This window comes from Ursus arctos, unplaced genomic scaffold, assembly GCF_023065955.2.
Source record: "Ursus arctos isolate Adak ecotype North America unplaced genomic scaffold, UrsArc2.0 scaffold_24, whole genome shotgun sequence".
NCBI lineage: Eukaryota > Metazoa > Chordata > Mammalia > Carnivora > Ursidae > Ursus > Ursus arctos.
Window position 1 is genome coordinate 16,241,882 of NW_026622919.1, and position 13,862 is coordinate 16,255,743.

A 13,862-nucleotide genomic window follows, 5' to 3' on the forward strand; every position below is an offset into this window, starting at 1 on the left:
GATTTTAGCCCAGTGAGACTCATATTGGACTTCTAATACACAGACGATAAGATAAAAAATTTCTTGTTTTAAGCCATCAAAATTGTGGTAATTTGTTATGACAGAATAGGAAACTAATAAAACTGAACAAACTGTTCTATAATTTGCTTTTTTTCACTTTAACACTCGTATGGATACTTTGATGCTTACCTTTTTTTTTTTTTAAACCTAACTTACATTGGATTTTGTTTTACTACAAAGAGTATAGAGAAGAAAAGTAGATAACCTCTGTGGACATTAAAGAGAAATAAAATATAATATTTATGTTAGAAAATTCAAAAAAATAGAGAAAGCTACCAAGGAGAAAATAGAAGGTTCCTCTTCCCCTTTTACCTCAATCATCCCCTTCCCAAAGGGGAGCAAAGATGTTTTGATTTCTGCCAGAAAAAAAGAAAAATTTGTATATATGCTCATATAAATATAAAATAACTGTTTTATACCATAACTATTGTATATGTATGGTATATATGTTTTGTTACAAAAGAAATAGTATTATTGCACATACCCTTTTGCATCTCGCTTTGCTTCTTTTTTTTTTTCTTTTAACATACGGCTGAGTACCTACTGATGTAGTGTCCACAGAGGATGGACAGTTTGTTTAACTAAGCTATGATTAGACACACCGTGATTGCTTCTAGTGATTTGCAGTAACAGGTTAGGTTGAATGTTCTTACAAAGATGATTTAGTGAGCTTTCTAAAATATATCCCTGGGACAAACGCCTAGCAGCGGGATTGCTGAATCAATGGTACAGCTTTTAACTTATTAAATAGTTATTGGTCAATTGTTCTCACAAACAGGTCGCATCAGTTTACAATTCCACCTTTAGTGATGAGAATGTCCATTCCTCTCTTTCTCATGGTAACTTTATGCAACATCAAGTTATTTTTATTTTCATCCATTTGCTAGGTGAAAAATGGACAATATCTCATTTGAGGAACCAGTTTTATTTTTGATCATCATGCCTTTCTTTTAAATACAAATCTATTTCTCTGTCTTTTCTCTCAATTTCCCAACCCTTTAACAATGGTCAAAAGATTTCTAGATAGTTTTGACTTAATTCGGAGGGTTAAATTTTAGACTGTTCATCATTAGTTAAAATGGCAGGTTGGTATTCAAAGCTTAGTGCTTGCATCAGGGAGAAGGTTTATTAACCGAACTTCAGAATTGTTTTGTTCTGCCACTTCGTTTTCAAAACACTTTCACACACAATGTCCTGGAGTATTGTTATTTTAAATAAAATGGTGACCACAGCAAGCATCGTCACCTGCATGTATGTGTGTTCTCAGTGTACACTGGTGAATTCCTGCCATTTCTTAGTTTCTGTCGTCATATAAGTATTTTCATGCATTTTATTTTCACAACAAGAATTAATGCAATAAGGAAGTGCATTGATTAAGATCTAGTATAAGCTTCAGTTAAGATGATTTGGAAATCAGATAAAAACAGTTGCTTAGTTAGAACTTTGTAAAATTTTGCTACTCTGTTTTTCTTTGCTTTTTTCAGTCTGCTTTACAAGAACTTGAAGAATTGAAACAAATTGTTCCCAAAGAATCCCTCGTTTACTTCTTAATAGGAAAGGTAAAGATTGGGGCCATGGTCCTAAACTGTGACTTTCATAACATCTATTAACTTCTGAAGAAGAAATATAATATATATTGTGCAACATCTATTGAGCAAATTCAACTAGAGCTCTGAACTAAATGCTCTGGGGATAAAGAATGGATTTAGTTAAAACATTTAAGAAGATGTATTGTGATGAAGGAGCAAGAACACATACCCCATAATCCTAAACATACTATGGTTTTGGAAGTATATTAGCACTTGCAGCCAATGGCAGTCATGAGTTCATAACTGAGACTACATCTTGGAAAGCTCTTAGCTTCCATTTATCAATAAAATATGTAGGCATCCCCCCCAAAGAAGAAAATTAATGGCTCTGTGTTGTCTTAATTAGAAGAACTGGCTTCCAGGATTTCCAAAACCAGACTAGTCAAGACTTTACAGACTTGGCCCCTGGATGCCAACTGATTAAGTTAGCTGGGAACAGTGGACAGGTGTTGATATAACAGCCTTTAAAACCAGTATGAATAAATGCTAATCAAGCAGCTGATAGTCCATTTCTTTCAATTGTCATTGATCCAGTCAGATTATGATTTATTGGAAGCTCACTCTCGGAGAGATAAAGCAAGGAATTCTGAAAATATCTGAATATATTAGAAGGAACTCAGAAGTTAGTCTGAGTTTTTCTATAGGATGAAAATGGCCTACTCATCAGAGTGGGTTTATAACATGTAAATCAGAAGCCTATTTAAATTATTAATGTATAGGATTTTATCATTGAAGCTCACAACTTAATGAAAAATGTAGTGCTGCTGTTTATTTTTAGGTTTACAAGAAGTTAGGTCAAACGCACCTCGCCCTGATGAATTTCTCTTGGGCTATGGATTTAGATCCTAAAGGAGCCAATAACCAGATTAAAGAGGCAATTGATAAGCGCTACCTTCCAGATGATGAGGAGCCAATAACCCAAGAAGAACAGATCAGTGAGTATCATCCATAAGAATCAGGTTTGTATGTGTATCAAACCAGAGCGCTAATAAAACATCACCTCAGAGTTAAGCCAAGGGGAACAGATATTTCTTTATGACACAGGATAAACATGGAAATTTTCTTGAGTATTGAATATTCACAAAGCTACCTTTTACATAAGGATTTGTGGGCTGCTTTTTAATTTTATTTTTTTAACCATGGTGTATTTATACCAAATGGAATTTTAGAGAACTTAAAGAGGGCAGTATATTAACAAAGTGCGTGTGGAGTCAGGTAACTAGTCTCTGTTTTGGATCTAATTTGCTGTGTGACTTTGACAAATCCATTGCAGATTTCCAGGACCTCAGTTTAAGTTTGAATATGTAACTAATGCCTGCCTTACCTGCTTCATAGGAATGCAGGGTGGGATGGGAGGGCTGATAGATGTGACGATATGTTGAAGACATTATAAGTACTATGTGAATGAATAATAAATTTGTGCACATTTTAAAGTATTGACAAAAAAAAGTATTGACAGATCTGCAGTAGTGACTATTCAAATTCTCTGAAGCTCTGGCAAATTCAAAATCTAAAAATATGGCTAATATATATAAACTGAAGGGTCAAGAAAAGATGGGAACAAAGAAGTAGTTTAAAGCAATAGTAAATATCCCTAAATTGAGTATATATCTTTTTTTTTTTTTTAGATTTTTAAATTTTTTTTTTATTTTAGAGAGCATACAAGTGGCAGGAGGGCAGAGGGAGAGAATCTTCAAGCAGACTCCCCCGCTGGGCATGGAGCCCCACATGGGGCTCTATCCCAGGAACCATGAGATCATGACCTGAGCTGAAGCCAAGAGTCAGATGCTCAACTGACTGAGGCACTCCTAACTTGAGTGTATATCTTAAAATACCTAGTGAGAACATAACTAGTGAGAACTAAGTCCTTTTTTAAGATTTTTTTTTTTTTTTAGACGGGGGTGGGGGGTAGGGGCAGAGGGAGAGAATCTTAAGCATACTCCTCACCTAGCATGGAGCTGGATGCAGGGCTCAATCTCATAGCCCTGAAATCACGACCTGAACCAAAACCAAGAGTGGGTCGTTCAACCGACTGTGCCACCCAGGTGCCCCCAATAGTATTTTTTAATAATAAGAGAATTAAGAAACTTCTGATGAGACAAACTAAGATGTCTTTGTTCCAGAAAACTTGGCAAAAGGCTCTAATTAAAATCATAATTCCTATAATCCCAATAACCCTTTTTAAACTGAAGGTTGTATGTTGTTTTTCTGTGGACTAGCAAGGACTGTCCCTAAAGTAGAGTCAGCAGTTGGAGGGAGTGTCAGTCTTCTTTTAATGTCTCGGAAAACTAGCTCTAATTCCTAGGGTAGGAATAAAGAATTCATTAGGGAGAGGCAGCTTTAATAGTTAAAACTGTTAAAGGTTAAATGCAATAAACGAATCTCCTCAGACATGCTGTAAAATAAGGCACCTAATGGCATTTTACTGAAGGATATCAGGATTTTTAAGGGCCTTAACTGAAGATCTCATCTCTCTGCGTAGAATAGTTTTCCTTACTTGTTTTCATGAACCAACAAGAGATATTTGTTAGACACCTAACTGGAGACTTTTCTTTTTATTTTTAAAGTGGGAACAGATGAATCCCAGGAGAGCAGCATGACAGATGCAGACGACACACAACTTCATGCAGCTGAAAGTGATGAATTTTAACTTCTGGAAATCAGACTTTTACAACTGGATGTGTGACTAGTGCTGACATGTTTCTTGTCCCTCCATATACTGAGTCTTCACTCTTGAGCCGGCAGTGTCATCATCCATCACTTATACCATGAGTGTGCCACTTTCATTGGACCCTGACTGTACACAGAATGAAAGGCAGTGCAATATTTAGCTGCTAACAAGACTGGCTCTTTCACCAGTATGAATGACAGTTTAGGGGGTAGGATGGGGAACTTTCTTTTCTTTTCTTTTCTTTTTTCTTTTTTTCTTTAATCTCCCTTTGTTGGAAAGCTATCATGGAAGGAAGAGTTATGTTTTATCTTGAAGGAACCATTAGATATGGAAAATAGTGATGAACCAGAATTTCTTGGTCGTTTTTCCAAAAATTTGTTTTTATTTGGTTCTGTTCCTGATTAACAGAGTGACTGACCTTCATTTCTAGGTTCTTCAAGAATGGTGTTAGCAAGTGCCAGATGGAACAATAAAAAGACATTGCCTATAACAGAGTAACTTGATTGCCAAGGAATGTAAATTACCTTAAACTTGCAGTGTCTCCCATAAGCAAATGTAATGGGCCCATTGGGACTCATGTAGGAATCAAATATCCCTCCATACAGTGTACACTTATTCTTGGCAAGAATGCTTTAATGTCTAACCAAGAATTTTAATTTATTCATCTTGCTTCAAAGTGTTGATCATTGTCTTGGTATTGCAAACTTTAAAGTTGTCCCTTTACCATATTGCCTCTTCTCTTTGAGCTCTGTGGGATCACCTTTAACATTCAGAGATGGTAGAGTGTTTACCCACTGAAAAGCCAAAACAAGGCCCTTAATAGCCACTTCAGTTCACCATAAGAATCGAGAACACTAAAGTGGAGAGACTTTAAGAGATCATGATAGCGAAAGCCTTAATACAATCAAAATTGTACCATAACCTTGAATCTATATTTGTTCAAGAAAGTATCCCTTTGACTTTTCTGAGTGTTTAAGCAGGGTGCAGAAATGTGTAGTGAACCGTTGGTTGAGGTCATTTCCATTCTTTTCAGCTCTTTGCTTCAAATTATTTTCAGTAGTGTGAGTCACCAAAACGTTTACCAAGAGTGATTGGGTTTAGGATATTAGAAATTTTTAGCTGCAAAAAAAACCACAAAACCCATTCTTATGAAGGAGTTGAGTTCTCTCCTGAGTTTCTCATAATATAAGTTGGTGTCTTTGGGGAATGGCCACAATTTTAAAGATCTAATTATGCATAATAAAACAGGAATTATTGGAATTTCACAGTAACAGATTTACGTCTTAAATTGTGTATCTCCTTTATTGTAATATATTGAAATTTTTAGAGAAACTTTAGTTGTTAACGTTTTTTTAAGTGCCAATGTCAGAATATAACAAATTATAGTTTCTTATGAATGACAGGCCTACGGTTATTATTTTGGATTATTTGATGAAGGACAAATGTATCTATTGGTTACCTGTACTTGTCAAGTTGTGAAAATAAGGTGGATTACAGAAGATGTGAACAAAATTTTAACCCGTAGACTCAGTAACTTCCTATCATTTACTATTAATCTGCTCATTTGAATGTGGATTAGATACCATCATAAATTAATTCAAGTCAGAGTCTTAGATTAGGTATTGGGTGCCAGAGAGGTATTTAACAAAATTTCCTACCTAAATCTATGTAATATGTGCTGCTTAAAGAAATAATTTATAAGAAAAAGGGAAGTTTGGGAGTAAGCGAATATCATTAAAAATTCCCAAAGGCTAGCACTTGGATTCTAACAAATATTCCATTTTATTCATTAGTTCTTTAATATTTAATTTTATATTCCTTTATTTTTTTAATTGGCAAATCGTAAGCCAGCTATATAACAGTATCAAATACAGAATTTCATAGAAAGCTTCACCCTGAGCTCTGTTACAAAGCCTGGAGAAAGCTAAACTCAGAACATAATTTGCTGATGTATAATTATCTTCTTGTAGTAGGAATTTATGTCCTGTGCTAGAGGTGAGAGCCTTTCTGGTACTAATTTGAGACCAAGGATAAAAGGATAGTTGTGGAAGGCACACCATGGCAGTGGGTGGCTATGGGACTCTCAGCCCAAGCTTAGCCTGATTTCATTTTCCTCACACCTACTTTCAAAATGTTTAGGTATTTGAAGCCTTATTCCCACCTAGTAACTGTTTCTGGCCTGCCTCTTTTTTTTTTTTTTTTTTTTTTTTGCCTGGAATGAGGATCAAACAACCAGAAAAGGACATACATTTTGATCAAGCAAAATGTTTGTTTGAAATTTCAGTAGTTACTTTGAAGGAAATTTAAAATACTAAGAACTTTAACATCCTTTTTAGTCTCTTTAAGCTTTTTACACACATGCATATATGTGTACACACACACACACTTTTGTTCAGAAGTTATGTTGTGGCATTGGATATTTTTCCCCCTTGGAAATGGTTCTTAACTGGGATTTTAGAAGGTTGGAAATATTTTTTCAAGTGAACAATGGTACTCAAAATAATGAAAGGTGGTCCCTACTTTTTCTGTATTTCATTATTTTAAAATTTTTGGTTTTTTTCCCAAGAACTGCAAGTTACATTTGAACCATGCTGCTGTTGTACCTTAAACAAAAACTCAGTGATAACCAGTATTTAGTCTATTAAAAATGCTCTTTTTTGAAGAAAAAAGTTTGGAAGTCTCTGATTAGCCAGAATATAGTATGGGTCTTCACTGAGAAATAAGGTAACCCGTTTTCTTTGTGAAAACCCAGGAAAATGCAAGTGTGGGTGTGATGTGTGTGTTCTATTTGCATTGAAACAATGTAATTTTGTGTCTTTTTTTGCTTTTCCTGACTTATTTCAGAAATTGTACAGTCCTGGGGGGGCGGGGAGAAAGCCTTTTCTGTTAATATATTTGCAATTCATTAAAGGATACGGAAAATCCAAATAAATTACTTTTGAAAGCAATTTATAATCAAGTTGTTGAAGCTACATAACAGCTGTGCCATCTGTATTTTTATAGTAAGGCGCAGCAAAATAGCGAAAAATTAACAGTTTTACATTCCACGAAAGTCTCGGGCAGTGTTTCTCTAATTTTTTTTTTTTAAACTTAGACCCTCTTCTAATACATACATATACTTTTTTTAAAGCTCACATCCTTTTTTAGTTATTATTTGGAATTTCAAAACAAATATTGTTGACAAAAATGTGGTAATTTTTAGAATGTATTTTTTTCAAACTACAGAAGCCCCTTGCCAGCAGCTGCTACTTTGCAAGTCACCTGCTTATTCTTTAATTATATGATTTCTGAAATGTATTTAAAAGAGACACAAAGCTTTTTTGTCCCAATTAGAATCTCTTAAAAATCAAGAAAGAAAAAAATTTTTTTTTAATTTTATTTACTTATTTGTCAGAGAGAGCACACAAGCAGGCGAAGAGAGAAGCAGGCTCCCCACTGAGCAAGGAGCCCGACACAGGACTCAATCCCAGGACCCCGGGATCATGACCTGAGCCGGAGGCAGACGCTTAACCAACTAACCCCCCCCCCCCCCCCCAGTTTTCCCAAGAAAGAGAATTCTGAGAGAAGTACAATGGAGAAACAAAATTTTACCCTGGTCTGGTTATCTTGGATAAAGTATAGAGAGCTGAATGGTTTTGTCAGACTTGAAGACGGGGTGGCAATAGAGAAAACACATGAAGTGGGATGAGTTGCGCAGATCAGTGGGAACAATAGGCTTCATAACCTTCCCCAGGACCTGCCTTTTACTGTCAGTTGCACAGGGGTAACTAGTAGAAGTGTAGACTGGAAGCAAGCTTTGGCTTGTTTAGCTGCTAATTAATGGTTCAGTGTAAGTTTTCTTTTTCTTTATAAGTGCAAACTGTGCTTAATACCCACATTTAATGAAATCTTGCCGTATGTACTGTGTTACTTGATCTTCCCATAGTATTTTCAGTCTTCAACCCCATAAAGTAGGTGTTACTCCATTTTACAAAAGAGGAAACGGCTTCAACCATGAGATAGAGCTTGGGCATTAGTGTATGTTCAAACCCTTTTATTCAGTTTTAGACTTCCTCTGGCAGTTTCAAATCATGTCTCATGTTGACTGTTAGGTGTCCTCTCTAGCATTTTTAAATTATCTGCTATAGAGTATCATAAAAGTTTGGGTTTTACGGAGGAAACTTTAGTATGAACTGTATATTCAGATCTATCCTATGCATAGTCCTTTGATGGTGCTTTGATCTGTATCCTGTTTTCCTTCTCACACTGAAATTGAAAGTGTGTTATCCCTTCTTGAATGACTAGAATTTGCTTTAAGATAGAAAACAAAATTAAATTTTTTACTACCCATTTCTTCTCCCTATCACAAGCATTCTTTTTCAGTACCCTCAAAATAGACTTTTCAATTTGATGCTAAAAGCTACATTTGAGGAGAAATTCAAGTCCTTGAAAATGCATATTGCCTCAGCGGAGTTTGAGTAAGAAAAGGACTAACAGTAGAAGCTAAGAAGAACAAGGAGGTAGAATTAAGGTTTCTAATCTTGTGTTTTCAAAAAGCACTAAACTGATACCTAGGAAATAGAGATTTTGCCCCTCAGTAACTCGGTGACGTTGAACAATTCTTAAGCCTTTTTCTGACCAATACAAAGAAGATGAGCTCTGCCCTTCTTGGCTCACAGAGGACTGAGGATCAATGTGTAAAATCACCATGGAAGTGCTTTGGTTGCACTGTGGTAATAGGACAGTGGTAATAATAGGGTGAGATGATGTCATGGAAAATTGATTAGGTTGATCCCAAGACATGATCCCGTGAGACAAGTTCACCGTAGAAGAGTAAACTCTGAGTCTAGAACAGGGATTGTCTATGGCCTGCAGGCCAAATGGCTCATTGCCTGTTTCATTTTATTGGAACAGCCAAGCCCATTTGTTTACATGTGGTGGCCTTCTCACTTCGGGACAGTTGAACAGTTGCACAGAAACTATCTGGCCTACAAAGCATCAATATTTACTCTCTGTATCTGTATATATTTTTAAATATATATACACATAGTATAGATTATACTGTACATATGATCTGACATTTTATGTTCTGCAACCCCTGATCTATACTTATAGCTGTATTGGCATAACCATCTGCAAATCACCCAAATAACATGTTCTCTGCGGTGCTAGGTTCTTCTCAATGCTTTATGAATTAAATCACTGGGCAAGGTGCTACACAAGAAAAAAAGTCATCAGTTCTTAGTTTTTGAATAACAAGACTTGATTGGGTAAAGGGATTTCCTTGTATATAACGGCACTCCTTAAACTTATTGCCAGTTGGTAGCATTTATACCAATGCTACATCTGTGCCCATGATCACTTGAATATCTTGAATAACACTAGCGTTTACTTGCTTTTTATTTCGCATTTATGGATCGCTTTGATAGAATAATCTCCCTTCATCTTTACAGTCTTAAAAGGTAAGGCATGTATTATCTGCTTGATACAAGAGGAAACTAAGGCTTAAAGAAACCAGAACATTGGCAAAAAGTGGAAACTCCCAGGAACAACTTGGCAGACGTTTGTTCACACATTATTGGCCAGGACTGGATCACAGAATCATCCCCAGCCGCAGGGGATGCTGGTAAATTTAGAGTCCCGTAAAACGGAATGGGTTTGCTATGACTAGTTTAGATAAATCATGATTTCTCTCCTGGGTTGTGCACAAGGAAACAGATTTTGTTAGCAAAGAAGGGGGAGTGGCTGTTGGTTCAAGAGCCAAGAGACCCTGCCGCACTGCTGTTCAGAAATTTCTGCTTTGTGGCAACTGACGTTGTATTCAACTTAGTGAACTTTCTTACCAAAGAGTTGGTAGGGTTTCTGTTTAAGATTATACTATCTTCAAATATTGATGTTGATTCCTTTCTACTGCTTTTACAACGTACCTTATTTCTTTCTTCATTTTCACTGCTATGGCCGGGACCACCAGTATTCTGAGCAGTAGCAGCCATAATAGCAGGCACTCGCTGTCTTGCTCCCAATCTTAAAGAAAATGCTTAAACTTGCTCAAACTTTCAACTCTATAAAACCTCAATCCACTGTTATGCAGTATGTCCCCTTTGCTAATCTCCTTGCCAACCCCAACACTCAACTCCCACTTCAACTACCATTTATAGGCACTGATACTCAATGAAGATAGCTTTCTATTGATAGTTTTCAGTGGTTCTTGTTATGACTAGGGCCTGAAATGTACCCATCTATTAAGCATGTTGAGACTTCTGGGGCTGGAAAGCAGTGACAGTAGCCTGATTACAAATCTGCCCCTCACTTTGCCAAAACATTCTCAAATAGAATAGAACAAATAAAAACTACACAGGGTTCATGCCTTCACTACTAGAAGCTTGTAACTTCAAATCACCTGTAAGTAGTGGGGCGGGGGGGAACCAGTAGGGATCCTGCTGCCACCATAAGCCTGTGGGGGTAGAGAGTGAGGAAAGGGGTTGAATCACTCCGTGGGACAGCAGAAGGGAGGAGTGGACTTAGAGGAAGCACAAACAGAACCTACGGGGGGGAAATGGAACAATAAACACAAAATACTAAACACATTTTGGCACTCAGCAGGTCACAGTCTTCACTTGTGGGAAAGGTTTGAAAATGGGCAGGGCCAGGAGTGGCAGCCTCAGAGCAGCCATGTTGCTGGGGGAGAGCGGGTAACGAAGAGGTAATGAAAGAGAAGACGGAATGGAAGACTGGCAGAAACAAAGCACATCAACATTTCTTCCCACCCACCAGCAAAATCCTTAAACTGCATGAAGGGGGTGGAACTGACAGATCAGGGCTCTGAAACTAAGAACTCTGTCCGTGAAATTATTTGGAATAGAGTACAGCCACCCACATCCTCCACAAAGTCAGAAAATGTCAATTAGAGCCTTTCCGGTGGCGAAAAGTCTCCCCAGCAAACAAACACAAGGCTGAAGTAAAGACCTAGCCTTTCAAAGGCATCTGGGAAAGTGAAAAGCCATCCTATATCAGAAAAAGAAGAAAAAAAAAAAAAACAAACAAAAAATGGTGGATTTGAATACACTAAAAACCCTTTGCATGACCAAAAACATGCAAATGACAGAGAAGAAATATTTGCCCATATGTCACAAGTAAAAGACTAATACTCCTAATGTATAAAAAAAAGTCTAATTTTGAGAGAGGGAGTGAATAGACAGTCCCAAAAAGATTTAAAAATGGCTCTCAACCATGTAAAGTTGTTCACCTTCACTCAATAAGAAATGCAAATTAAAACTACATTGAGAGGCGCCTGACTGGCTCAGTTGGTAGAGCATGGACTTGATCTCAGGGTCCCGAGTTCAAGCCCCACGTTGAGCATAGAGTTTACTAAGAAAAAAAAAAAAAAAAAGACTGCCTACACTGAGATGTCAGATCACTATGTTGTGCCCCTGAAATTAATGTAATCTTGTATGTGTCAACTATGCTCAAATAAAAAAAATTTTTTTAACTATGTTGAGATGTAATTTCTCACCCAATAGATGGGCAAAAATTCGGAACTTGAATATAAACCCAGTTGGCAAAGCTGTGTCTTGGACCAGGAAGGATGTGTGTGCAGGGATGGGGGTAAAAGTATGAACAAATCCGGAACTCTTTAGTAGGTGTGCTTTCGTGGCATGGTCAAGCAATTGGGAGACTATTTTAAGCATGTTACGGGATCGAACATATGAATAAACACATCGATAGCACTAGGGATCGGAGTTCTCACTGTAGAAGACGTGTAACTATGGAGAAGAAGAAAGCAAGAAGCAACCCCGTGGTGATTAACTGGAATTGAAATTTTTGTTTTGAACTCATGATTTCTAAAATATATATGTATGTGTATATGTATATATACATGGTATGTATACATGCATTTATGTATTTATTACATGAATATTTGTAGGTATGTGTGTGTGTTTGTGTATATATATGTATACATGTTCAACTCTCTCCTCTGAAACGGCCAAAGGCAAAGACATCCCATTAGCAATGAGCACACTTAGTGCCCCAATCTTGGTCTCATACCTTTCCCCACTAAAAGAACTAGGGCTCAGAGAAATGACTGATTCTAGGCTTAGGATAGGGAAAGTAAACATTTTGCTATGCCAGAAAGTAAGAAAGAGCTAAAAAATAAAACAAAACCAAAAAAATGATGGAGTTATATTACAAGGATGCAGGAGCACACTGGAGAAATTCGATAGCTCTTCAATTGGATAGTCAAAATTACATCCACTGAAGGACAGCCAGATCACGTGTGCCTCCAGGTGTAATGTCCTGAAAGAGACACAACATCACCTATACAGTATTCCCGCCGAGAATGCGTAACCTTAATTGAAACAAAGGAAACACTGGACAAATACAAAATAAGGAACATGCTATTTTAAAAAACAGAATGTTTTTTGGAAGAACCACCGTATTGTTTTCCAGAGTGGCTGCATCAGTTTGCATTCCCACCAACAGTGCAAGAGGATTCCCTTTCTCCACATCCTCGCCAACATCTGTTGTTTCTTGTGTGGATTAAGAAACAAAACAGAATAAAGCATCAGGGTGGGGGAAGACATTCTTCAAGAATGTTAATGTCATAAAAGATGTCTGCGGAATTGTTCCAAATTGAAAGAGACTGAAGACATGACAACCACGGAAACAGGTCCATAAGAACAGAGAACAGATTGGGGGGTGCCAGAGGGGACGGGAACTGGGAAATGGGCAAAATGGGTGAAGGGAAGTGGGAGGTACAGGCTTGTCATGGAATGAATGGGTCACAAGGATAAGAGGTACAGGACAGGGAATATAGTCAATGGTATTAAAACAAAACGAAACAAAACATGACAACTAAATGTAACACCTGATCCGAGAATGGATCCTGTCCTGCAGGGAAAAAAAATCCTCTAAAGGATATGATGAGGTCAAATGACAAATTTAGAATATGTATGGTAGGGGCGCCTGGCTGGCTCAGGCAAAGACTGTGCAACTCTTTTTTTTTCTTTTTAAAGATTTCTTATTTATTTATTTGACAGAGAGAGAGAGACAGCCAGCGAGAGAGGGAACACAGGAGGGGGAGTGGGAGAGGAAGAAGCAGGCTCCCAGCGGAGGAGCCCGATGCGGGGCTCGATCCCAGAACACCGGGATCACGCCCTGAGCCGAAGGCAGACGCTTAACGACTGAGCCACCCAGGCGCCCCAAGAGTGTGCAGCTCTTGATCTCGGGGTCGTCAGTTTGAGCCCCACGTTGGGTGTAGAGATTACTTAAATAAATAGAACTTAAAGAATATGTATGGTATAATAAGGTATTATAAATTTATGAACTGTTGTTATGTAAGAGAATATCCCTATTTTTAGGAAATACACACTGAAGTATTTAGGTGTTAAAGGGCCATGATATTTATAATTTACCCCTGAAAGTCTCAGAAAAAGGAATACACACACACACACACATATATGTAATTATGTATGTAGACAAATTTAACTAAATCTGTAGACACATTCATATATAAGTACGTGTGTGTGTGTGTGTTTGGAGAGAGAAAGGGAGAGCAAATAAGG

At 37.3% G+C, this 13,862-nt stretch overlaps 1 protein-coding gene across 5 annotated transcripts in view; it reads left to right on the top strand.

The window, feature by feature from the left end:
* The window catches only part of CDC27 (cell division cycle 27), a 73,396-nt gene extending 66,128 nt beyond the window's left edge, over positions 1–7,268 (top strand). For 2 of the 5 annotated variants that reach the window (XM_026512554.4, XM_026512553.4), the window contains exons 17-19: positions 1,545–1,619; positions 2,428–2,584; positions 4,217–7,268. In XM_026512554.4, the coding sequence (XP_026368339.1) occupies positions 1,545–1,619; positions 2,428–2,584; positions 4,217–4,299 (315 nt within the window). In that variant the 3' untranslated portion in view covers positions 4,300–7,268. Of the gene's footprint in view, positions 1–1,544; positions 1,620–2,427; positions 2,609–4,216 lie in introns of all 5 variants that reach the window. The other 3 variants (XM_026512557.4, XM_057317856.1, XM_026512555.4) reach the window with 2 other exon arrangements.
* Positions 7,269–13,862: the final 6,594 nt, after the last annotated feature.